Source organism: Hemitrygon akajei, chromosome 14 (genome assembly GCF_048418815.1).
Source record: "Hemitrygon akajei chromosome 14, sHemAka1.3, whole genome shotgun sequence".
Classification (NCBI taxonomy): Eukaryota; Metazoa; Chordata; class Chondrichthyes; order Myliobatiformes; family Dasyatidae; genus Hemitrygon; species Hemitrygon akajei.
In genome coordinates, this window is record NC_133137.1 from 56,271,833 (window position 1) to 56,298,223 (window position 26,391).

The 26,391-nt window shown below is 41.4% G+C and overlaps 1 protein-coding gene across 1 annotated transcript in view; it reads left to right on the top strand.

The window, feature by feature from the left end:
- Positions 1–26,391, top strand: part of recql (RecQ helicase-like) — a 46,998-nt gene that overhangs the window by 11,970 nt on the left and 8,637 nt on the right. Inside the window, exons 4-12 of the mRNA XM_073066128.1 lie at positions 1,600–1,779; positions 4,306–4,412; positions 6,719–6,917; positions 8,388–8,554; positions 10,336–10,417; positions 20,961–21,109; positions 23,213–23,330; positions 25,123–25,261; positions 26,104–26,195. Coding sequence (XP_072922229.1) covers positions 1,600–1,779; positions 4,306–4,412; positions 6,719–6,917; positions 8,388–8,554; positions 10,336–10,417; positions 20,961–21,109; positions 23,213–23,330; positions 25,123–25,261; positions 26,104–26,195 — 1,233 coding nt within the window. The remainder of the gene's footprint in view (positions 1–1,599; positions 1,780–4,305; positions 4,413–6,718; positions 6,918–8,387; positions 8,555–10,335; positions 10,418–20,960; positions 21,110–23,212; positions 23,331–25,122; positions 25,262–26,103; positions 26,196–26,391) is intronic.

A 26,391-nucleotide genomic window follows, 5' to 3' on the forward strand; every position in this document is an offset into this window, starting at 1 on the left:
TTCGGTAGAGGTGTCCTGCACATGCGCAGTAGGAGGAGATTCGCCAAAATCTCCGTTTCAATGTAGACAGAAATACTTTTAAAAACGCATAGTGTGGACGCCTATCGTTTTTACGCGAAACCAGCGTTTTCAAAATTATCCGGTCTAGTGTGGATATAGCCTTATATAGCCTTAGTTGATGGCAATAATGAAATAAAACAGTGGGAATAGTCAGCAGATTAGGCAGATCTGCAGAGAAGAAAGAGTTAATGTTGTACATCAACGACTGATCAGCGCAATACACTTTTTGATGGTATTCCCCTTGACATCAATCATTAGCCTATTTCTTTCTCCATGGATATTGCTTTAGAACAGAGATGAGGAGCAAATTCTTTTGCCAAAGGTTGGTGAACCTGCAACTCATTGCCACCGACAGCTATGGAGGGCGTCATTGGGTATATTGAAAGCAGAGACTGGTAGGTTGTTATTAAAGAAGGGTGTCAGAGGTTCGGGGGAGAAGGCAGGTGGATAGGGTTAAGAGGGATAATAAATCAGCCATTTATTATGGCTGATAAATAAATCAGCCATTTATCAGATTTTTGCTTTTTAGTTAGATATTTGCAACATTGGATAAAAGGAGTAGTGGAAACGTGGTACAAAATTGGCTAACAATGTATTTAACAAATATTGTGAGAAGTAGCCTTTTCTCAGCTAGGGAAAGGTGGATGGTGGCATTTCTCAAGACTCGGTAGTAGAGCCCCCATAGTCTTCATTCAATGAGTTGGGAATTCAAAACATGGTTTCTTAACTTTCGGAGACCATGAAATTTGGAACAGTGAGAACTCGAAAGGCATTTGAGAAGCTGATGAAGTGGGATTGGGGCAAAAACACTGAGCGAATCCACCTCAGTAGGGCAAATAAAGTGCATGTTAAAAGATGTAAATTTGAAGGTGCCTGCAAGGTTTTTAAAGAGAGCTTGGGAAACAGCAGCCCCAACCTGTTTAAAGGAAGCTCATTACACAGTGAGTGATGGGTGTGTGGAATGCCCTGCCAGGCATAGAGGCAGATACACTAGGGGGCTTTTAAGAAACTTACATGGGCATATGGATGATAGAAAAAAATAGAGGGTTTTTTTGGAGGGAAGGTTAGCTTCATCTTAGATTAAATGATTGGTACAATATCATGGGCCAAAGAGTCTGTAATGTGCTGCAATGTTCTGTGTAAAAAGAGCAGGCCTCAGTGTGTTTAAAGGGTGTACTGGAAACTGGGCACTGGTATACGTAAAGGGAGTACAGGAAAGGTGGCCCCTGTGTACTGAAAGAGAGAACTAAAAAATGGGGTATCAGTTTGTTTAATGGAAGCACAGGAAAGATGGTCCAAGTGTGTGTTAAAGGAAGCATGGAAATCAGTGCTGGCAAGTTTAAAAGGAAGGTGGGAAGCATTACCTGCTGATTAATTCCAGAACTGTCATAGTTTCCAATCAATTGGAAAGCAGTATATCAGAGTATTACTGTGTCTGGGTTGGTCTCATCAAAGCCTTCACAATTTTTGCACTATATCATGAGTGGACAGGTAGTTCATTTGGATAACGTACCCACCTACTATTGTATCCCCGGCTAGATTTTCCATGGTCTCAGAAAGTTGATGAGGTATTGAAGAATGTGTTCAAGCTACAGTCGTTCCGACCTCTGCAGCTTCAGGCCATCAATGTCACCATGGCAGGGAAAGATCTGTTCCTGATAATGCCTACTGGTGGTGGGAAGAGCTTGTGCTATGAGCTGCCAGCTGTCTGCTCCCCTGGTATGTATATACTGTCATTTACTGCCTTTGCTGAGAAATTGCATTTCTCCTTTTGTTTTGGCTGCAGGAAAAACATCATTTTGTGTAGTGCCAGTGTCAAATCAGATCCTCTCAAGAAAAAGATCCAGAATTAGTGTGTTCCTCTCCCAAAAAAAAAGGGTTAAATCATGATACGTGTGGATCCTGATGGAAATGCTTCTAGCTTCCAGAGATGTTGGATCATCTCTGCCTTTGAGAAACCAACATGGGGCAATTGAACTTGGAGGCAGTGGTTCTTTCCACAACGCCGTAACTTATGCTGCAAACCAAAATGGGAAGTGCCTATGTTGTAAATTATTTTGAGTTTTGGTTTTGGTTTTGAGTTTTTGGTTATTTTGAGATGTGTCACTTATTTTTTTTCTCTCTACTTTCACTATCCTTCAATATGTTCATCTCAAGCTGATAGTTACTGCACACATTGGGGGAACTAACCTGAAAATGTGACAAAGACTTTCTGTGGCACCTTTTCAAATCCTCAGGATGTTTCTGAACTCTTCAGATACGATGAATTATTTTTGAGGTTCCGCCACAGTTATGCAGACAAAAATGGCAGCCAGCTTGCTTATAGTTGGAGTTCATAAAACCCCAGATAATAAACACAAAAGATTTTGCGTATGCTGGAAATCCAGAGTAACACATACACTTGAAGGAACCCAGCAGGTCAGGCAGCATCTATGGAAAGGGATAAAGAGGCGACATTTCAGGCCAAAACCCTTCATTAGGATTGGAAAGCAAGGGAGAAGAAGCCAGAATAAGAAGGTGAGAGGAGCAGGTGATAGTTGAAGCCAGGTGAAACTGAAGGTGGGTGGGTGGGAAGGGGAAATGAAGTGTGCAGCAGGGAGGTGATAGGTGGAAAGGGCTACAGAAGAAGCAATCTGATAGGAGAGGAGAGTGGACCATGAGGAGAAAGGGAGGGAGGGAGGATTGGGGTGTGAGGAGAAGAGAATGGGTAAGAGGGGTGCCAGTATGGGGATGGAAAACAAGAGGAGAGGAAAGGGAGGAGAAATTACCAGAAGTATCACATTGCATCACATTGGAGGCTGCCCAGGTGGAATATGAGATGTTGCTCCTCCAACCTGAGAGTGGCCTCATTGTGGCAGTAGATGAGGTCATGGATCAACATGTTGGAATGAGAATAGAAAGTAGAATTAAAATGGATGGCCACTGGGAAATCACACCTGTGTGGTGGATCGATGAGGGTGGTCGATGAAGCGGTCCCCTGATCAACGTTGGGTCTTTCTGATGTAGAAAAGTCTGCACTGATTGCAGTAGATAAGCACGATAGATCTGAAGGTGAAGTGCTGCCTCAGCAGGAAAGATTGTTTGCTGGTGAGGGAGGAAGTGAAGGGACATGTGAGGCATTTTCCTGCTTACTGGGATAAGTGCCAGGAGAGCAATCCCTGCAGAAAGGGGAGAATAGGCGAGGGAAAGATGTGCTTTGTGGTAGGATCCTTGCAGAAACCCAAGATAATCCATTTTTGAGGGATGCACATTAGCCAAGATGCTGGCAGAATGCTCCTAAATTCCTTGTGTAGCGGTATGGGATATTTTATCTACAGTTGTCATATATGAAAATCCTCTATGTAATGTCCCGTTCTACAACAGGCACTTCTACCAGTGCAGCCCTGAGTATGAAACGAAAAATATCAGCCAAGTCCCTGAAGTAAAGCTTTGAACACGTGATCCTCAAATTCAATAGCTAAAGTAATTCCGCTGAGCAAAGTTTACTCCACAGCCAGAAAAATCATATCAATTTAATAGGTTTAACTGTTAAAATAAATGTGTGGAGATTTTAATCTTTTCAGTAATGAGACTTCCAGCACTCTTTCTGAGTAACACCTGATTTACAACTAAATTTGTTTTTGCGGTGGTTCCTCATTTGTTTCTTTTCATTGACACAATTATACAGCAGAACTGAGGTGCATGTTTCACATATCAACTATCCAAGTATACTCTGAAGCTAGCCACATTAATTGAACAAACCTTGGTGAGATAGACTTGGTGAAACTGCTGGCCTTTAGTTGGTGAGCCTTCTATTAATTTTTGGCAATTTTAAGGTTGTTTTTTTTTAATAGTTTTATTTATTTTAATGTATTTAATTATTTTTAATTTTTGAATATAATTTCAAAAAATCATGTTAAATGTTAAACTTGTCATACTTTTTGAATATTAATTATTTCAGAGACTGAAGCTCCACTCCCAGGTTTTGACTTCTGACAGAGCCTTTAAGCTAAGGCTTGAGCATTTAGCACTTTGCCCTTTTATACTTGGTTGCAGTTGAGCTCTTGTTGCCTGGCCTCAGAGTTCAGAGGTCAGTGAGATAAGTCTTCTGCACTCCAGCTGGCTGAGGGCAGGCTGGTGGGGAGTGTGAGTGGTGATCAGATTTAGCACGATCTGGCCCAGTGTAATGTTGATTAAGAAATGCTCAGGAACTACAGTATATTAAAAGTTGGCCGGAGGGAAATAATGGCTTATTTGTTTGATTAGGATTCACTTTGGTAATCTGTCCACTGATCTCATTGATGGAAGATCAATTAATGGTTCTTGAACAATTGAACATCCCATCCACCATGGTGAATTCCAGCAGCACAAAGGTAAGAAAGGTCTGCATTTGTTTAACATCTTCAGATATTCAGCTTAAGGATCTGAAGATGCATCACAGTCCAGGAAGGAGTTTTTTTTTTAAGAACGGTGGTTATAGTGCCAATGTAGAATAAAGACAGTAGTTCAATTGACACACAAGGTCTTATGGACACCAGAAGTAATAGAATGGAAAGAACCATGATGTCAGCAACTTCTAGTGAGTTTACATGTATATTTAAATACATCGATCTGGAGTTTGCTGTGTGAGGCTCTACTCATCACTAATTCTGGTCTTCTAGTACCCCTCCAACTTGCACTGTGTTGAAGTGCACAGAATAAGGAGAAATTCTAGTGTCAGGGTATACACTAAACTCCACAGCAAGTGTTAGGTTGTGACCGTTCCAATATGCCTGAATTATTGCAAATTAACTTTTCTGGTACTGAAAATTAACTTTTACACATCTTATTAGTGATGTTTTAGTTAGTGATGAAAATAAAACAAGATCTTAAAATTCCTTTTTATTCTACTTAATTTCTCCCTCTATAATTTATTTATTTATTTTTAACATTTCTGTATTTGAATTGAAGTTGCATTTAATATTCAAATTTTTTGATTCAGACTTTGCACTATGATTTTTCAGATCCTTAATCATCTGGTTAATTTAGGAAATGGATGGCCCTTGCCCTTTTCATAGTGTTCCCAGATACCCCTTTGAGAGTTAAGATTAAATTAAAAACACTGCAGATGCTAGAAGTCAGAAACAAGGGTAGAAAAGGCTGGAAGCTCTTAGCAGATTAAGGTGGCATCTGTAGAGAGAGGAAATGAGTTAATATTTCACATTAAACACCTTTGGTCAAAACTAAGTTTGGATGACAGTTCTGCTGAACGGTCTCCTACTACCTATTTCTGGTATTTTCTGTTTGAAGTATTTGAGGCAGTGGATAGCAGTAATTTCCCAAGCATAACCTCTCAGAAGATGTGAGTGCAACAAATGTCCAGTGCATTGGTTCATACTGAGAGAATGGTTGATTGGTATTGGTTAACTGAAACACTCGGCAATCCACCGCTTTTCTTCCAATTTTGTAATTTATTTTTTTACAGCTATTAAAAATCAAGGGCATTGTGAACAAACAACTTGTAGCATACTTCTGATGTTAGTATTGTTTTGTTTGACATGGTTAATATTGTTTAGTCCATTCAGAGGGGCCTTTCCATTTATCATTAACTGTGATCTTAAACCTAGTCTGAAGCATTTAGATATGCAGCCACTCATGATACAGAGGTAGTGCAGTGTATATCCTTGCACTTCAAAGCCATGTCGTAGACTTACACAGCATGGAAACAGGCTTGATGCCCCAACTTGTCCATATCCAGCCTATTTACCCGTGTTTGACTCGTATCCCCCTAAGCATTTTCTATCCATCGGTATTTGTATTGATTTGTCAGTATCTGTTGATGCTGTACATAAATACAATAATTGTTTGATTTTGGACATATTAATAAGGTGAACTGACTTAAAAGACCTTTCCAAACTATCAGGCTACTTGAAGGAAACCATAGTGAATAATGAGTTTTAACAGAGCCATCCCAAGCAACCTTCTGCAGGCATGCATAGCTGTAGCTATGAAGGATCTATGTCCTGGGTTCTGCTCTAAGCTAGCCCGTCCCAATCCTTCTGAACTGCTGTTGCGAGTTCTCGCCTATCCCACCCCTTCCCATTAGTTATAGCATCCACTCTTGTAGTAGAAGCACTCTATGTGGCAGGTACTGTATTTAACAAATAAATCTCTTTGTTTTAAAAATAATCTCATCCACAATCTCTTGTAAGATGCTGAATGCTGGCAGCTGGAAGAACTGGCAATAGATCAGTTGCACAACTGTGGAACTGACGCTGTGCAGAGCCACGGTTCTGTTCTGTGAACCTCACAACTGAAGATTGCAATCTTATGGGTCAGTGTTACGGTGACCTGTGCCATTGTGTTAAAATTACTAAAATGTACATAAGCCATTTCAAGGCTGTGATCTGAAGCGAGAGAACATAGAACGGTAGAGTACTAGACCTTTCAACCCATGATGTTGTGCTCTACAACAAAACCAATGACTCCATTTAAATCTAATCCTTCTTCCCTGTGCATTGACTATATCCCCCTTCTCTGCATATTTATGTGCCTATGATGTTTGAGTATCATAAAGATGAATTTCCAACTGCGGTTGAGGATTTGTCTTGCTCGACTTCCATATTTTGTAAGTGAGTACTCTACCCAATCCTGGTGATATTTAGCTCAACAGTATTTTTGTTAACGCTCTTTTTGACAGGAACATGTAAAGTGGGTCCATGATGAGATGCTCAACAAGTCCTCCAAGCTGAAGCTCCTGTATGTGACCCCAGAGAAGATCGCTAAAAGTAAAGTCTTCATGTCCAAGCTGGAGAAGTCTTATCAAGCAGGTTGCCTGACACGTATTGCTGTGGATGAAGTTCATTGCTGTAGTCAGTGGGGTCATGATTTCAGACCAGGTAAGGAGCATTGATCTGATCAAGCAGTGTAAAATAAGTCCTGGATTGTGTGCCTGTTGATGGATTATTTCAGTTTAGCCAACAGCAGGAATAAGAAAATTAATCCAGACTTTAAGAGAGATAGATGTTGGTTACAGTTGTTCTCCTAGAAGGCTTGTCGTAGTGATGCATCTCTATGTTTGGACAGCATACTGGCACAACTAGTCCAGCTGATCACTCACAGCTCCAGTGACCCGAGTTCAGTCCTGTCCTCTGTGGTCTGTGTGGAGTTTCCACATTCAATTTAGGGTGGTCCAAGCTTACTAAGAGGGTAAAAGTAAAATGGCACCAGCAAAACTTAATAAATAGAATGTTCCTTCAGTGTCTTGGGTACCAATGAACAAGTTAAATTTCCTCTTCAAGGCCACCACAAACATGAAGAAAACGACAGAAAAGGAGGGGTAATTAGAGAGATTAGCCTCTTTGGGTCATAGCAATCAAGATTCTGTAAATAACCATCCTTGCCAGATTCAGAAGCAGACAAAAGGATTGCTGGCAAGAGGTTAGCAGGGACATTTACAGTGATTAAAATCCTTGGGAATTAGATTTTAATAAGGAACTGCGTTGTTGTCAGGGCTACACTTCGATGAACTTGAGGTATCTACTTGCACCATCTTGTAAGTAGATTAACATGTATAATGACCAGCTTTAAAAGGTATGTGAAATGATGCAATGAATCATTGTGCTGCCATTTTTGATCGAGCTCCCAGGTAGATTTGAAACTATTCTTTTTGAATTCTATTAACTAACTTTACACTCTGTGGCCACTTTGTTAGGTACACCTGTACACCTCACTAATGCAAATATCTAATCAGCCAATCATGTGGCAGCAACTCAGTGCATAAAAGTATGCAGACATGGTCTCGAGGTTCAGTTGTTCTTTAGACCAAACATCAGAATGGGGAAGAAATGTGATCTGAGTGACTTTGCCCATGGAATGATTGTTGGTACCAGGCTGGGTTGTTTGCGTATCTCAGAATCTGCTGATCTCCTGGGATTTTCATATATATCATTCTCTAGAATATACAAAGAATGATGTGAAAAAAATCCATTGAGTGGCAGTTCTGTGGGCAAAAACATCTTGTTAATGAGAGGTCAGAGGAGAATGGCTAGACTGGTTCAAGCTGACAGGAAGGTGACAGTTACTGAAATAACCACATGTAACAACAGTGCTGTGCAGAAGAGCATCTTGGAATGCAAAACACGTCAAACCTTGAAGTGGGTAGTCTGCAGCAGCAGAAGATATTGAAAATCCACTCAATGGCCACTTTATTAGGTACTGAAGGGACCTATTAAAATGGCCACAAAGTGTATTTTGAAGGCAAGTACTTTAAACAAATAACTAAACTAAGCCCTATGTTGCTGTAACGTGTTTTCAGAAGTAACTAAAGGTGAGGAGACATGGTTCTATAAACTTTTACTTTTCTCCAGACTATAAAAGCCTTGGTATCCTGAAACGCCAGTTCCCAACTGTACCATTGATCGGGCTGACGGCAACTGCAACAGGCGAAATCCTGGAGGACGTGAAGAAAATCCTCTGTGTGCCCAGGGGCCTCACATTTACATCTTCCTTCAACAGGCCCAATCTGTTCTACGAGGTATCTCAAATGCATCCAAGTATTAAACCCTCTGCAGATTGTCTCTAATATTTGTTGCTTATACTTGATCTTCCACACTACATCAGATTTACTCACATTTGACATGGCAACACTCATTATTCTTTTAGGATTGGAGAATTGAGTTTTCAGCTTCTTAGCTAGTCCCTTGGGATCGAGATTGACTTAGTTCTACTCTGATTCTGTGAGTCCCTGGGCTATCGTGGAATGCAGATTAAGCGAGGGTTAGGGCAGGTAATGCCTGACAGAATAGACGACTGCTCATTTAGCGTCATAGAGCACTACAACACAGAAGCAGGCCCTTCAGCCTGCTTAGTCTGTGCTAAGCCGTATTTCTGCCTAGTTGCAATGATCCACACCTAGATCACAGCCCTCCATACCTCTTCCGTCCGATGTACTTATTTCAACTTCTCTCAAATGTTACAACTGAATCCTCATCCACCATTCCCGCTGGCAGCTCATCCCACACTCGTGTGAAGAAGTTCTACTTACATGTCTTACCTTTAGATCTAGTCTCACCCAACCTCAGTGGAAAAAGCTTGTTTGCATTTGCCGTATCTATCTCCCTTATAATTTTGGATACCTCTATCAAATCTCCCCACATTCTCTCACACTCCAGGGAATAATGTCCTAACCTATTCAACCTTTCCCTAAAACTCAGGTCTTCAAGTTCTGGCAGCATTTTTGTAAATTTTTTCTGCATTCTTTCAATCTTAAGGATATCTTTTCCACAGGTAGGTGACATGAGCTGCACACAATACTTCAAATTTGGCCTCTATTGGTTACACACAACCTACCACTCACAAAGCTGTGTCGACTATCCCTAATCGGGCCCTGTTTATCCAAGTACTTTATCTATCCTGTCCCTTAGAATAGCTTGCAATAATTTTCCTACTACTAACCTATGGTTCACCAGCCTATTTGTAAGGTGGAGCACTGTTTCTCCTGTTTTGTTTCTTAACTTTCAGTGAATAACTGGTTTGTAATCTGCCCATCAGGAATTGATGAGAAAATCACCTGCTATTTACTTAGTCGTTTAGTAGTGAGTCTATCAAACATGTTGCAACAATGACCAGCAATATCATGAAGGTTTCTACTCACCCTTCTCATGAACTGTTGACGCACTCTCATCAGGTAAGAGGCTAAGCAACGTCCACTCCAGGACCATCAGACTCAAAAACAGTAACTTTCCCCAAGCCATCAGGCTGATCAACACCTCCACCAATCAACCCACTACACTCCTCACCACTACTACTTGATCATTTCCTATCAGAGTTATCTTATGTACATGTATTCCTGTTCCTAGTGTCTCTTTGTGTACCTACAATCAGTCTATGTATATAAGCCAATCTTGTGTGTTTATTGTGTTTTTTTAAATTGTGTTCTTTATGCTTACTGTGTATTTTTTTATGCTGCATTGGATCTGCAGTAACAATCATTTAATCCTCCTCTGAAGAATTTGAAATAAAAAGATGTGCATTTAAAAAAAGTTTTTCTTAAATTGGGACTCAGTGTAGGTCAGTAAGCTTGAAAACAAGATAATTCAAGTTGGAGTATTGATAGTTGAGAACTTTGTTCTGTTTAGGTTTATGGAGTGGTAGAGGGAATTGTGCTCAGGAGGAATATGTTGTCATGAGGCAATCACTCTCTGTGTCACTGAGAAAGTGTGAAGTACTCCAGGTTGTTTTGTCAGATAAAGCAATTCTGACTGGCTTGAATCCTCCATACTGTGTACAACTTTTGATTGCTTTTACATTTCACAGGTTCGACAGAAACCATCAAGTTTTGAAGCATGCATTGAAGATATGGTTGAACTTATCAATAGCCGTTACAAAGGGAAATCGGGTACGTGGCTGTGGACTCACTTTCGTGAACTTCAGTTCTGAGTGTTATTTGATTATTGCTTGCAGGATTTGTATTTTTTGCACATTGAGTATTTGGTGATCTTTTTTTACTGGGTTCTATTGTGTTTCTTTGTTTTGAGACTGCCTGTAAGGAGACCAATCTCAAGGTTCAATACAAAGTACATAGTTAGATATTCAATATACTTTGAACATTGTTGTAACTCTGAACATAAAGCAGAATAGATTCAAGTGCACACTGGGCATCCATAGATGGAAGTGGACACAGGTGTTCCCAATATATTAGGCAATCCAGTCTCTTTCCCATTCCTTCCCTGCAAATCTGACTGCTAATTTAAGTAGACTTGTACAATTGAGGCCCCTAGTCCTTATTTCCCATTCCTATTTTTTGTATAAGAGACTTTTTTCTCCCATTGTCAATTCAGAAACATCAAATCTCCTGAGACATTTATCTATTAGCTTCCTAACATTTTGAGGTAGCAGATCCTACCTGCTGCTAAAAATATTGCTCCTTAAGGTGTGAAATATGAAAGTAAGCCAGCCAATAACATTAAAGAGGATACCAAAAGTCTCTTCATATACATAAAACATAAAAGAGAAGTGAAAGTGAAAATCAGACTACTGGTAAACAATGCTGAAGAGGTGGTAATGGGGGACAATGAAATGGCGGTTAAACTGAATAAGTATTTTACATCAATCCTCACTGTGGAAGACACTAGCAGTATAGTGGAAGTTCCAGGTGTCTAGCGTCAGGAAGTGTGTAAAGTTACTATTACTAGAGAGAAGGTTCTTGGGGAAAGTGGAAGGTCTGAAGGTAGATAAGTCACCTGAACCAGATGGTGTACACCCCAGGGTTCTGAAGGAGGTGACTATAGAGATTGTGGTGGCATTAGTAATGATCTTTCAAAAATCACTAGATTCTGGATTGGTTCCACAAGACTGGGAAAATTGCAAGTGTCACTCCACTCTTCAAGAAGAGAGAGAGACAGAAGAAAGGAAACTACAGGCCAGTTAGTCTGACCTCAGTGGTTGGGAAGATGTTGGAGTCGATTGTTAAGGATGAGGTCTCAGGGTTCTTGGAAGGCACATGGTAAAATAGACCATAGTCAGCATGGTTTCCTCAAGAGAAAATCTTGCCTGACAAATCTGTTCGAATTCTTTGAAGAATTAACAAGGAGGATAGATAAAGGAGAATCAGTTGATGTTGTGTACTTGGATTTTTAGAAGGCCTTTTCTTTGGCAGCTTAACGGGAGCACGACTGTGCAAGCGTGTGTAAGTCGGAACGTGAAGCAGCGTGAGTATTTAAAGAGAACAGTTAGATGGAGCGGGCGACGGAGTAGTGGGAGACAGAGTAGGAAGGCTTTGTCTCGAGAGGCTTCGGCGAGCAGAGGCGGAAGATGAGCTTCACTCCAAGTGAGGTAAGGCCGGGTAAGTTCCTTTAAAAGGAGAAAGTTTCAAAAGTTGAGGCAAGTATTGGGTAGGTCATGGCAGATTAGATCGGCCTTGTGGTTTGTTCATCCTGCAGCATGTGGGAAATCAGGGATACTTCCAGTGTCCCTGACGACTATGTGTGCAGGAAGTGTGTCCAACTGCAGCTTCTGGCAGACCACATTGAGCGTCTGGAGCTGCGATTGGATTCATACTGGAGCATCGTGATGCTGAGAAAGTCGTGAATAGCACGTTCAGTGAGTTGGCCACACCGCAGGTAAAGGCTACACAGGCAGAAAGGGAAGGGGTGGCCACTAGACAGCGTAGCAGTAGGCAGGTAGTGCAGGAGTCCCCTGAGGTCATCTCCCTCCTAAACAGATAGACTGTTTTGGATACTGTTGGGGGAGATGTCTCATCAGGGGAAGGCTGCAGCAGCCGAGTTCATTGCACCATGGATGGCTCTGCAGCACAGGAGGGAAGGAAAAGGAGTGGGAGAGCTATAGTGATAGGGGATTCGATTGTAAGGGGAATAGATAGGCATTTCTGCGGCCACAAACGAAACTGCAGGATGGTATGTTGCCTCCCTGGTGCAAGGGTCAAGGATGTCTCTGAGCGGCTGCAGGACATTCTGGAATGGGAGGGTGAACAGCCAGTGGTCGTGGTGCACACAGTTACCAACGATAGAGGTAAAAAACGGGATGAGGTCCTACAAGGTGTATTTAGGGAGTTAGGAGATAAACTAAAAAGTAGGACCACAAAGGTAATAATCTCTGGATTACTACCAGTGCCACGTGCTAGTCAGAGTAGAAATAGGAGGATATTTCAGATGAATACGTGGCTTGAAAAATGGTGCAAGGGGGAGGGATTCAAATTTCTGGGGCATTGGAACCAGTTCTGGGGGAGGTGGGACCTGTATAAACAGGACGGTCTGCACCTGGGCTGGACTGGAACCAATGTCCTAGGGGGAGCGTTTGCTACTGCTGTTCAGGTGGATTTAAACTAATGTGGCAGAGGGATGGGAACAAGTGCAGAGAGACAGAGGGGTGTAAAATGAGAGTAGAAGCAAAAAGTAGTAAGGTGAAAAGTAAAAGTGGCAGGCAGGCAAATCCAGGGCAAAAAGCAAAAAGGGCCATTTTTCAACATAATTGTATAAGGGCTAAGAGTGTTGTAAAAACAAGCCTGAAGGCTTTGTGTGTCAATGCGAGGAGCATTCGTAACAAGGTGGATGAATTGAATGTGCAGATAGTTATTAATGAATGTGATATAGTTGGGATCACAGAGACATGGCTCCAGGGTGACCAAGGATGGGAGCTCAATATTCAGGAGGGATAGACTGGAAAGAAAAGGAGGTGGGGTAGCATTGCTGGTTAGAAAGGAGATTAACACAATAGAAAGGATGGACATTAGTCTGGAGGATGTGGAATCGATATGGGTAGAGCTGCATAACACTAAGGGGCAGAAAATGCCGGTGGGAGTTGTGTACAGGCCACCTAACAGTAGTAGTGAGGTTGGGGATGGCATTAAACAGGAAATTAGAAATGCGTGCAATAAAGGAACAGTAGTTATAATGGCTGACTACAATCTACATATAGATTGGGTGAACCAAATTGGTAAGAATGCTGAGGAAGAGGATTTCTTGAAATGTATGCGGGATGGTTTTCTGAACCAACATGTCGAGGAACCAACTAGAGAGCAGGCCATTCTAGATTGGATATTGAGCAATGAGGAAGGGTTAGTTAGCAATCTTGTCGTGCAAGGCCCCTTGGGTAAGAGTGCCCATAATATGGTGGAATTCTTCATTAAGATGGAGAGTGACATAGTTAATTCAGAAACAAAGGTTCTGAACTTAAAGAAGGGTAACTTTGAAGGTATGAGATGTGAATTAGCTAAGATAGACTGGCAAATGATATTTAAAGGGTTGATGGTGGATATGCAATGGCAAGCATTTAAAGATCGCATGGATGAACTACAACAAGTGTACATCCCAGTTTGGCAAAAGAATAAACCAGGGAAGGTAGTGCACCCGTGGCTGACAAGGGAAATTAGGGATAGTATCAAGACCAAAGAAGAAACATATAAATTAGCAAAAAAAAGCGGCACACATGAGGACTGGGAGAAATTCAGAGACCAGCAGAGGAGGACAAAGGGCTTAATTAGGAAAGGGAAAAAAGATTATGAGAGAAAGCTGGCAGGGAACATAAAAACTGACTGTAAAAGCTTTTATAGATACGTGAAAAGAAAAAGATTGGTCAAGACAAATGTAGGTCCCTTACAGTCAGAAACAGGTGAATTGATCATAGGGAACAAGGACATGGCAGACCAATTGAATAACTACTTTGGTTCTGTCTTCACTAAGGAGGACATAAATAATCATCCTGAAATAGTAGGGGACCGAGGGTCTAGTGAGATGGAGGAACTGAGGGAAATACATGTTCATAGGGAAGTGGTGTAGGTAAATTGAAGGGATTAAAGGCAGATAAATCCCCAGGGCCAGATGGTCTGCATCCCAGAGTGCTCAAGGAAGTAGCCCAAGAAATAGTGGATACATTAGTGATAATTTTTCAAAACTCCTTAGATTCTGGATTAGTTCCTGAGGATTGGAGGGTGGCTAATGTAACCCCACTTTTTAAAAAAGGAGGGAGATAAATCCCAGGGAATTATAGACCGGTTAGTCTGTCATCGGTGGTGGGGAAAATGCTAGAGTCGGTTATCAAAGATGTTATAACAGCACATTTGGAAAGAGGTGAAATCATCGGGCAAAGTCAGCATGGATTTGTGAAAGGAAAATCATGTCTGACAAATCTTATAGAATTTTTTGAAGACGTAACTAGTAGAGTGGATAGGGGAGAGCCAGTGGATGTGGTATATTTAGATTTTCAAAAGGCTTTTGACAAGGTCCCACACAGGAGATTAGTGTGCAAACTTAAAGCACACGGTATTGGGGGTATGGTATTGATGTGGATAGAGAATTGGTTGACAGACTGGAAGCAAAGAGTGGGAGTAAACGGGACCTTTTCAGAACGGCAAGCAATGACTAGTGGGGTACCGCAAGGCTCAGTGCTGGTACCCCAGTTGTTTACAATATATATTAATGATTTAGACAAGGGAATTAAATGCAGCATCTCCAAGTTTGCGGATGACACGGAGCTGGGCGGCAGTGTTAGCTGTGAGGAGGATGCTAAAAGGATGCAGGGTGACTTGGATAGGTTAGGTGAGTGGGCAAATTCATGGCAGATGCAATTTAATGTGGATAAATGTGAGGTTATCCACTTTGGTTGCAAGAACAGGAAAACAGATTATTATCTGAATGGTGGCTGATTAGGAAAAGGGGAGGTGCAACGAGACCCGGGTGTCATTGTACACCAGTCATTGAAGGTGGGCATGCAGGTACAGCAAGCGGTGAAAAAGGCAAATGGTATGTTGGCATTCATAGCAAAAGGACTTGAGTACAGGAGCAGGGAGGTTCTACTGCAGTTGTACAAGGCCTTGGTGAGACCGCACCTAGAGTATTGTGTGCAGTTTTGGTCCCCTAATCTGAGGAAAGACATTCTTGCCATAGAGGGAGTACAAAGAAGGTTCACCAGATTGATTCCAGGACTTTCATATGACGAAAGACTGGATCAACTAGGCTTATACTCACTCTAATTTAGAAGATTGAGGGGGGATCTTATTGAAATGTATAAAATTCTAAAGGGATTGGACAGGCTAGATGCAGGAAGATTGTTTCTGATGTTGGGGAAGTCCAGAACTAGGGGTCACAGTTTAAGGATAATGGGGAAGCCTTTTAAGACCGAGATGAGGAAAAACTTCTTCACACAGAGAGTGGTGAATCCGTGGAATTCTCTGCCCCAGGAAACAGTTGAGGCTGGTTCATTGGCTATATTTAAGAGGAAGTTAGATATGGCCCTTGTGGCTAAAGGGATCGGGGATATGGAGAGAAAGCAGGTACAGGGTTCTGAGTTGGATGATCAGCCATGATCATACTGAATGGCGGTGCAGGCTCAAAGGGCCAAATGGCCTACTCCTGCACCTATTTTCTATGTTTCTGTGTTTCTAGAAGGTGCCACACATGAGGCTGCTTAACAAGCTATGAGCTCATGGTATTACAGGAAAGATTCTAGCATGGATAAAGCAGTGGCTGATTAATGAGAATAAAGGGAAACTTTTCTGGTTGGCTGTTGGTGACTAGTGGTGTTCCACAGGGGTCTGTGTTGGGACCAATTCTTTTTATGTTGTATGCCAGTGATTTGGACGATGGAATTGATAGCTTTGTTGCAAAGTTTGCAGATGATGTGAAGATAGGTGGAGGGGCAGGTGGTTTTGAGGAATAGAGAGGCTACAGGGGGACTTAGACAGATTAGGAGAATGGACAAAGAAATGGCAGGTGGAATGCAGTTTTGGGAAGTGTGTGGTCGTGCACTTTGATAGAAGAAACAAAAGGGTTCACTATTTTCAAAATGGAAAGAAAATACAGAAACTTGAGGTGCAAAGGAACTTGGGAGCCCTTGTGCAGGATTCCCTGAAGGTTAATTTGCGGGTTGAGTCTGTGGTAAGGAAGGCAAATGCGAAGTTAGCGTTCATTTCAAGAGGACAAGATATAAATGCAAGGATGTAATGTTGAGATTTTAGAAAGCACTGGTGAGGTCTCACTTGGAGTATTGTGAGCAGTTTTGGGCCCCATTTCTTAGAATGTGCTGAAAATGGAGAGCGTTCAAAGGAGGTTCTCAATAATGAATCCAGGATTGAGTGGCTTGTTTGAGAGTGTTTGATAGCTCTGTGTTTGTATTCACTAGAATTCATTGAAATCTGTCGAATGGTGAAAGGCCTTGATAGAGTGGATGTGGAAAGTGAGAGCTCATGACTAGAGGACACAATCTCAGAACAGAAGAGCGTCCTTTTAGAACGGAGGAATTTCTCTAGCCAGAGAATGGTGAATCAGTGGAATTCTTTGTCACAGGCCAAATCTTTATGTATGCTTAAGGCAGAGGTTGATAAATTCTTGATTGGTTAGGGCATGAAGGGATATGGGGAGAGGCAGGAGATTGGGGCTGAGAGGAAAATTGGATCGGCCATGATGAAATAGCAGAGCAGACTCCATGGGCCAAATGGACTAATTCTGTTCCTATATCTTATGATAATTGCTATCATTGTAAATGTTATTTGTACTTAGGGAGTCATAGCCTTACCACCCATTAGATAAGCTTATTCTTCCCTATAATAATTTACTATACATCAAAGATAAATTCTTTTTGTTTGCCATGCTGTAAGAGACTTGGAATTCTATTAAACTTTCTGAGGCACCAAAATAAATGACAAAATCCAGAGGTGGGATGTCATGATTATTGAACAGTTGTAACAAAAGGGAGAATTAAAAATCCTAAACTTGACTCTGTTCACCTCAGGAAGCAGTTGTGGGACAGCCAGCGAGTCTGTCTCCATATACAGTTGGTCTGTCTGCAGACTTGTTTGTACAAAAAAGGGGTTTAAACTTTTGTTTATAAAGGTGTGTACAATTATGGGTGCTGAACTCTGCATTGTCTTCAAGGTATTGCTGAAGATTTTGACTAGTCCTATTCGATTGTTGAGGAGTGGCAGGGTATCTGATGAGCTTTGACACAAGAAAGAGAAAAGAGAAAACTTATTAAAATTTTTCAGAATTTAGAAACTTTTCCACGAGTAGGAAATTACAAAAGAGACCGATTTTAGTTAATTTCCAAAAGAGCCATAGAAATTAGGTTTTGTTAAAGTGATATGCTTTTATCATACCTCTAAAATGCTGGCAGGAGCAGACTAACAATAACTTTCAAATCTAATTGAGAAGGAAATTTCAGTAAGCAGCGAGGCGAAATGAAAATACTGGAATTACTCATCAGGTCAGGCCACATCTGTGGGAAGAGAAACTGAGTTAAAGTTTCACGTCAGATATTATTTTTCATAACTAAAAGAGACAAAAGAAATTTATTAAGCTGTAAGGAGATTGGGGGAGAGGGATATCTGGTAGGGTAAAGCCAAGATGACTGTGGATAAGCAACAAACAAGGTTACCTGATTACTGAGAGAATGGATTTAGATTCAAATGCATTTATTTTATCACATGTACATCATAACACACAGTGAAATGTGTTGTTTGCATTAATAACCAACACAACATAAGGATATTTTGAGGCAGATGTCGCCACACATTCTGGCGCCAACATAACATGAGATACAGTTAACAAGAAAGTGAAAATCCCAAGTAAAAAGCTGCAGATGCTGGAAGTTTAAAACAAAAACAGATAGTGCAGGGAATAGTCGGGAAGCCTTTCTAAACAGGCACCTCTGTAATGTTCCTTTCTTTCTGAAGTGTGGCTTTCCCTCTACCATAGTTAACAAAGCCCTTGACTGCATTTCCTGTGCCCCTACTTTCCCCCTCTCTTCCCCAGGAGCGAACAATGTTAGAGTCCCCCACCCCCCAGTCTCCCTGATGCTCACCTTTCATTCCACTGGCCTCCACATTCAGTAGACCATTCTCAGCAAATTTCTGCCATCTTCACTCATTCAGTGTTTAACTGTGTATTCCCATGGTCACCCTGGTTTTACTATATCAGAAACATTCCCTTCCTGGAGCTTTACAAATTTTCCAATCCTGAAGAAGAGTCTTGGTCCAAAACATTGGCTCTATTCCTTTCCATAGATATTGCCAGACCTGCCAAATTTCTCAAGTGCTATATGTGTACTACTCTGGATTTCCAGCATCTGCACGATCTCTGGTGTTTTTAAAATGTTGACATTGTTTCTCTTCCTGCAGATGTGGCCTGACTTGCTGAATGCTTCCAGCTTTTTCTGTTTTTGTTTTGGTTTTCCAGCATCGACAGTTGTTTTTCACGTATTTGGTAAATGGGATTAATAGATGGTTCTGTCAGTGGGCAATAATAAAAGGCTATAAAGCTTCTTGTCTGTCCTACAAGAACAGTTTACTTTTGGGGAGAATTATGCACAGTCTCCATTTAGATTATATAGACCACAGAACAGTAAAGCACAGTACAGGTCCTTCAGCCCATAATATTGTGCTGTCCTTTTAACCTGCTTCATGATCAATCTAACCCTTCCCTGCTCCCTAGCCCACAGCCCCCATTTTCCATTCATCCATGTGTCTTTCTAACAGTCTCTTAAATGACCCTATTGTTTCCTCTGCTCTCTCCATCCCTGACAGTGCATTTCAAGCACATAGCGCTTTCTGTGGAAAATAACCTATCTGACCTCTCCCCTAAACTTTCCTCCACTCATATTAAAAAGATATCCTCTGGTATTAGCCATTGTCACCCAGAGAAAAACACTGAATGTCCACTCTAACTGTAGCCTTTATAATCTACACCTCCATCCACCTTCACTCCAAAGAGAAAAGCTCCAGCTTGCTCAAACTTTCCTCTTAAGACATGATGTGCTTTTTCTGGTTGGAGGTGTATTGTAAGTCTTTTGTTGGTGTGAACTGGGCAAATCTAGAGTAACAGTCATAAGTAGTCAGAGAAGCTCAGTGGTTCGGAATGTCAATCTCTTCTCCTCAACACTGACATTTCTCCTCTGCTTACCAATCCAGATGATGATAAGATGCTCTTCACAGATATTATGTAGCTGTAGTCAGTGTACTGTAAAACTCTGATAATGTATGTTCTTCTTCAGCCCCTCACCGCTAGACCACCAATAGCAGCTTGCCGGGGTCCTCTGTCATGGCCCCTTAGAAGGTTGATCGGTTCTCCACACAACATCATTTATCTAGACGAATGAAGTCTGGAACTTCTGCTGACATTTTTGTAGCTCTGGATTTCACAGGATGAAGTTGCTAGGCACTCTGCACAACCCTCCTCCTCCCACATCCGGGCTTGGGACTGTCCATGTCAGAGTTAATTAATGTATGTTCCATTGTTTGGGAATTCCAAAGATTTGAAACCCCAGTGGTTCAGCTTCTGGCTCCCTGATTCAATTGTCCCCCTTGATCCCACCGGGTCCTCAGATCCCAAGCTCCTCTTGAATTACCAGGGAACTGGTTCCTGCCCTCCCCTTGAACTCGTTGTTTTATCCATGTTTCTTTGTCTATAGGCACAGATGTCTCTAGTCATAATGATCTTGTTGTTCACTGGCCTGGTTCACTTAAAAAAATGTTGCACTATCATGTAATAGTTTTTTTTTAAAAAGTCAACTAAAAACATGTTTTTTTATACGATAATATTCAATAGACCAGAAAATCTAGAGTTCAACGTTGCACAACTCCCAGAGTTGCCATTATTGGAGTTTTACTCTAATTGTCTTTGGATTAGTTGTCCAGATTATCAGAGTCTATTTTTGGATACACAAGAGGCAGCAGATGCTGGAACTCAGGAGCAACAAAACGCTGGAAGAGATTATCAGGTCAGGCTGCATCTATGGAGGAAATGTCCTGACAGAGAGCCTCAACCCAAACTGTCATTTTCCATTCCCCTCCATAGATGCTGCCTGACCTGCAGAGTTGGAACAGAGAACATTGCAGCACAGCCCATGATGTTGTGCCAATCTTTTAACCTACTTTGAGATTAATCTAGTACTCCCTCCTACATAGCCCTCCATTTATCTACAAGCTCCTTAAATGTCCCTAATATATCTGGCTCTACTTTGGCAGGACATTCCACACACCTGCAAGTCTGTGTTTTTAAAAAAAAATTAGCTCTGACGTTCTCCCCCTATACTTTCTACCAATCACCTTAGAGTTATGCCCCCACGAATTGGTCATTTCTGGCCTGGGAAAAAGTCTCTGCTTTACCAGTTGATCATCTGTACACTTTTATCAAGTCACCTCTCACCCTCCTTCACTCCAAATAACATAACCCTAGTTCACTCAACCTGTCCTCATAAGGCTTGCTCTCTAATCCAGGCAGCATTCTGGTAAATCTCCTCCATACCCTCTATAAAGCTTCCACATATTTCCTATACTGAACTGACCAGAAATGAATAGTGTCCCTCTTAGCGTTTTGTGCGCTTCTCTCCCTTTTGTGCCACTGCATTGGAAGTTGTGTTTCAAGCTTAATCTTCACTAGTATAATCTGCATTTTGGGCTAACATTTTAATTCTGTTCATTTTGCCCTTAGGAATCATCTATTGCTTTTCCCAGAAAGACACTGAGCAGGTTACAATGAGCCTACAAAAACTTGGCATTGCAGCTGGGGGTTACCATGCCAATATGGAGGCCAGTGTGAAGAGTAAAGTTCACAAGGACTGGAGTATGAATATAATAAAGGTGTGGTAAAATAAGGAAGATTGCTAATTTTATTCTGTTCCTTTGCTAGTATGTGGTATTATTATTAAGGAGTTTGTACCAAGTTGTCGTCACATTCTCGTCATTTGAATGATGATCCTGTTGTTGCTGATTAACTGGACTCTGAAAGCTCATTTCTCAGTCTCACTTTATGTACATGTTCACAATGAGAACAGCATGACCCCCGTCATTAACTGTTCTGTAATTTGAGAACAGGAATGCCATTTTAGACAGAAGTTGACTAGTGGTACAGATATCACTAATTGGTAACCTTGTGTATGTTCAAATTCCTTATTTATATAATCAATCATCAATCACACCATGGTAATACGGGTTTTAATGTTCAGTAGAATCTCCATGTTGAAGTCCAATACTACTACAGAATTAATAAAGTATCTGATCAATAAGTGTCGCCCTAGAATCCTTTGTTTGCATCCTTATCATTGTCAAATGGCTCTGGTTGCCTGTGCAACCCGAAGCTATGCTCTTCAAAGACCTCTTTTCCAAGGCCTCACTTGCCTGGGCTGACTGCACGCTGTCTGCAAACTGTCCTTGCCTGGACATTACCTCAACCTCTGTCTTGCTGCAACTTCTAGAATACCTTCGGTCTTAGTAAAGCATTCATGTGTCAATCCCTTGGCCAGAGAAGGATAAAGCCTTCTGCCCCAGATGCTTCATGTATGTCTTGCAGCGTACTGTATATGAATCTCTGCCAGTTCTGTTACAGATTACTATTGAGCTGGTGCCTTAAATTTTATAGCCCGTTTCATCCCTCTGACCATCGGGTGGGTAGAGTGTCTCTGGGAGCTGCTCTGTTCAAGCCCATATGCGAGGCTCCCAACAAGCTCCTGTAGTAAGAATGAAATCGTTGTGGTGAGATGTGTCTAGATAGGGAGGGGGAGCGGTGGGGGTGGGGAGAGATATTTCTGTGTGTTCTTCTTTAAAGGAAGAAAGAGTTAACTAATATAGTGGTTAATATCCTGGGACTGGTTCCTGTTTCTATGTGTCTGTAGGTGGATTGACTGCCCAGTTTTCACTTCAATTTGGTGGAAGGATTTCAGGGTCTACAACTGGCAGGCAGAATGTTCCACTTGAATATTATCCAGGCAGTGAAGATTAAAACAGATCCCATAAATTCACTTGTTTCAAGCTGTTGACCTGCTTTCAGCAAGGAAATTAAGTATATCCTGTCATTCAGGCATACGGGATGGAAACAGGCACACAGGATCTGAGCATCCACTTTCACTGATACACTGATACAATCCCGTTGTATTCTTTCTACATTCTACTCTATTTTCGAAGTCTACCAGCCCTTGTGTCTTTGGGATTTTGGAGGAAATATCTTGTTGCCTCACTGCAATGGGATAGCACAAGAAAAGAGCAGTAACAGAGTGCAGAAAAGATGTACAAGGATACCACCAGAGGGACTGAGTTATAGAGAGACGTTGTACAGACTAGTCCTTACAGCGTAGGAGACTGAAGAGTGATCTTATAGAGGTAGATGGAGTCATAAGGGGCAATCTAATTTTGTCCCAGTGCTGAGGTATCAAGAACTAGAGGCTATAGGTTTAGGATGAGAGGGGAAAGATTTAAGAGGAGCTTAAGAGCAACTCTTATACACAAGGGTGTGAAATGAACTGCCAGAGGAAGTGGCTGAGGCAGGTACAATAATAACTTGGACAGGTATATGGATTGGAAAGGTTTAGAAGGTTATGGTGTATACACTGGCAAATGGGACTAGCTTGGAGAGAGCATCATGTTCATTATGAGCCAATTGGGCCAAAAGCCAAGCCTGTTCCTGTGCTGTACAACTCCATGACCATGACTATAAACCAGAACATCCAGAGGAAATCCACATGGTCTCAGGAAAAACATGTTCTTTTTCATTCCCTTGTTATCCATTTAATGTCTTAACTAAGTTTTTTTATAAAAAAGAAACGTTATTATGGATAGAATGCATCTTAACTGCCATGCTTATGATGTGTGCACTTACTATGTGTCATTTCAGAACCTTACAACTTACTAAAAACTTGGATAATGCACCTTTTAACAGTGTGTTTGATTCTCAAATACTTTCTTCCCCAGGTTGTGGTGGCAACAGTGGCATTTGGCATGGGCATCGACAAAGCTGATGTCCGATTTGTGTTCCATCAGTCTCTCAGCAAATCCATGGAGAATTACTATCAAGAGAGTGGACGGGCAGGTCCGGTATCAGACGGGGACTGAGGGAATGTGGCAGACTAAATGGTCACAAAAATAATGTCTGACATTGTTGTTTATCGTTTTATTCAAATTTAGATACCTTGAATGAAATCAAAAAATACATACTACTACTTCCTCTATTTCTCAAGCCTTACATTTTGCTTCAAATATCTTTCAAAGATTTTGATAAATTCTTGGAAAGGGCTGTAATATGTAAACAGACAACATTATAGCAGCACTTATATAATGGTTGGGATCTGAGAGTCACTGGTGAGGCCGCAACAATTGCTCATCCCTGACTGTCTTTGAGATGGTGCTGGTGAGCCACCTTCTGGAGCCACTTCATCCTCTGAAGATGGTCCCACAGTGCTGTTAGGGAGGGAGTACCTCTTCCCTGTTGGGAGCAATGAGAAGAGGGCATGGCTCAGATAGGAGTTCCTGATGATGGATGTCACCTTCCAGAGATGCCATGTCTTGTAGATGTCCTTAATAGTGGGGAGGGCTGTACCTGTAATGGAACTGGCTGAGTCCTCTTTCTGTAGCCTCTTGCATTCTTGTGCTTTGGTGTTTCCAGACAATTCATGGTACAACCAGTCAGAATGCTTTCCACTGTAGACCTGTAGAAGCTTCAGGGTCTTCGATGATATGCTGAATCTCCCTAAACTTCTAAGAAAGAAGAGATGTTGGTGAACATTTTTTTTGTGGTTGCATCTGTGTGTTCCACTCAGGAACTTGAAGCTGCTCTTCCTTTCCAGTGCCGACCCTTCAATGAGGAGGGTGTATGTGTTCAACTGATGTCCCCTTCCTAAAGTTCCTTGATTTTGTTGACATTGAATGCAGGATTGTTACAAGACCACTCAACCAGCTGATCTGTCTCATTCCTGTATGCCTCTTCGTTGCCATCGTGATTGTGGCAACAACACTGGTATTATCAGTGGATTTTTTTTGATGGCCTCGGAGTTATGCTTAGCTGCACAGTCGTAGTTATAAAGAGGGTAGAGCAGGAAACACTGCTCAGAGAAACTCCTGCAGTGATGTTGTAAAGTTGAGATAATTGACCTCCAAGGACCATACCATCTTCCTTTGTGGTGCATGTATTCCAGTCATTGCAGTATCAGTCCCTGATGTCTAATAATTTCAGTTTTACCTGCTCATGTAATTGGCATGTACAATTCAAGCAATTGATAGGGATGTATTGTAGCATAACAATTAAATGGAATATTATGAATATTTGAAGCAGTTATATAATGAATTTTGATATCAACGTTTAATGTTGGTAAGCTACTCAACCACATGAGAAACAAGTTAACATATATGCAAGCTATTTTGTCTATGTTTCTTTGTCTACAGGCACAAATGTCTATAGTCATAATGATTACGCCTGATGAAAGATTAAGACAGGCACCATCTCATACACTGTATCTTCATAATAAGATGGTGATGCCTTTTATTCAAAAGTAACTACTGTAAATCAACCAAAACCAGAGACTTTTTGACTAATGCAAAGGGGCATAACTTTAAGAGGTTGAGGGGATAGTATAGGGAATATCAGAGGTAGTATTTTTACATAGAGAGTGGTGTGTGCATGATGGCAGATGCAAACACATTAGGGACATTTAAGAGACTCGTTGATAGGCACATGGGTAAAAGAAAAATGAAGGGCTATGTGGGTGGGAAGGGTTAGGTTGATCTTGTAGATGGTTAAATGGTCAGCACAACATTGTGGGCCAAAGGGCCTGTACTGTGCTCTACAGTTCTATGTTCTAAATGTTCTTTTATACCATGTTTTGCAGGTCGAGATGACCTTAAAGCTGATTGCATTCTCTACTATGGATTCATGGATATCTTCAGGCAAAGCACAATGGTAGTTATGGAGAATGTAGGACAACAGAAACTTTATGAGATGGTGGCTTACTGTCAGGATTCAAGAAGGTACGGTAGATCTTTTCCTCCCAGTAAAGTCCTCTTAGGATGACTCATTGCTGGGACATCGACCCTCAGCTGGGATGGTGTAATTTGGAACCCAACCCCAATGACTTTTGAAACAAGGATTTAGATGAAGACAAATCAACACACACACAAAATGCTGGAGGAACTCAGCAGGCCAGGCAGCATCTGTGGAGAAGAGCAAACAGTCGGCATTTCGGGCTGAGACCTTTCTTCAGGACTGCTGCCCAGCCTGCTGAGCTCCTCCAGCATTTAGTGTGTGTTGCTTTGGATCTCCAGCATCTGCAGTTCTGCTCGTTTTAGAAGGAGACATGTTGTTCTAACCTCACCAAGTTAACCAGGGAAAAGGAAAGAAGATAAATCAGAGAAACTTCCTCATAAAGACATTTAATTTTGTATACCCCCATACTATGACATAACCTTAATCTAATCTACATAATAAGATATTTTCACTGATGTGGCCTTCATGCATTCTATATATACACTGTGACGTGCCTATCAGTATGATAGCACTGCACACTTATACTGTGACACAGCATTAACCCAATTGATGTAATGCATACTTACAAGTAGTGCCCAGTTGAATTTTTCAAGTGACTCAACACAACTTGAAAATGATCGTTGTCATGTTCCACTTATGGAACAATGTGCTGTCAATTGCGAGACACCGAAAATAACAGTGTTATGCAATTGCATCTCGAGATAATAGTTATGTACTACACTCACATTGTGACACAAGCTGTAACCCAGGGTATATAATAACACTGTACAGTTAAGTGGCTGGAGGTGAAGCCATATGTTTTGTGAATCAACCTACTATGTTTCAGATGCAGACGTGTACAGATAGCACAACATTTCGATGAAGTCTGGGAATCAACGAAGTGCAACAAGATGTGTGATAACTGCAACTCTGAAGCATGTAAGTCCTTTCCTGAGTCAAAAGTAAAACGAGAGTAAGCATAAGATTCAGATTCAGATTTATTTGTCACTTCTAGATTGTAATATACAGTGAAATGCATCGTGTGTGTAAACAGCCAGCTCATCTCTGGATGTGCTGAGGACAACTCGTGAGTGTCACCACATATTCCGGTGCCAGCACAGCATGCCCAATGTTC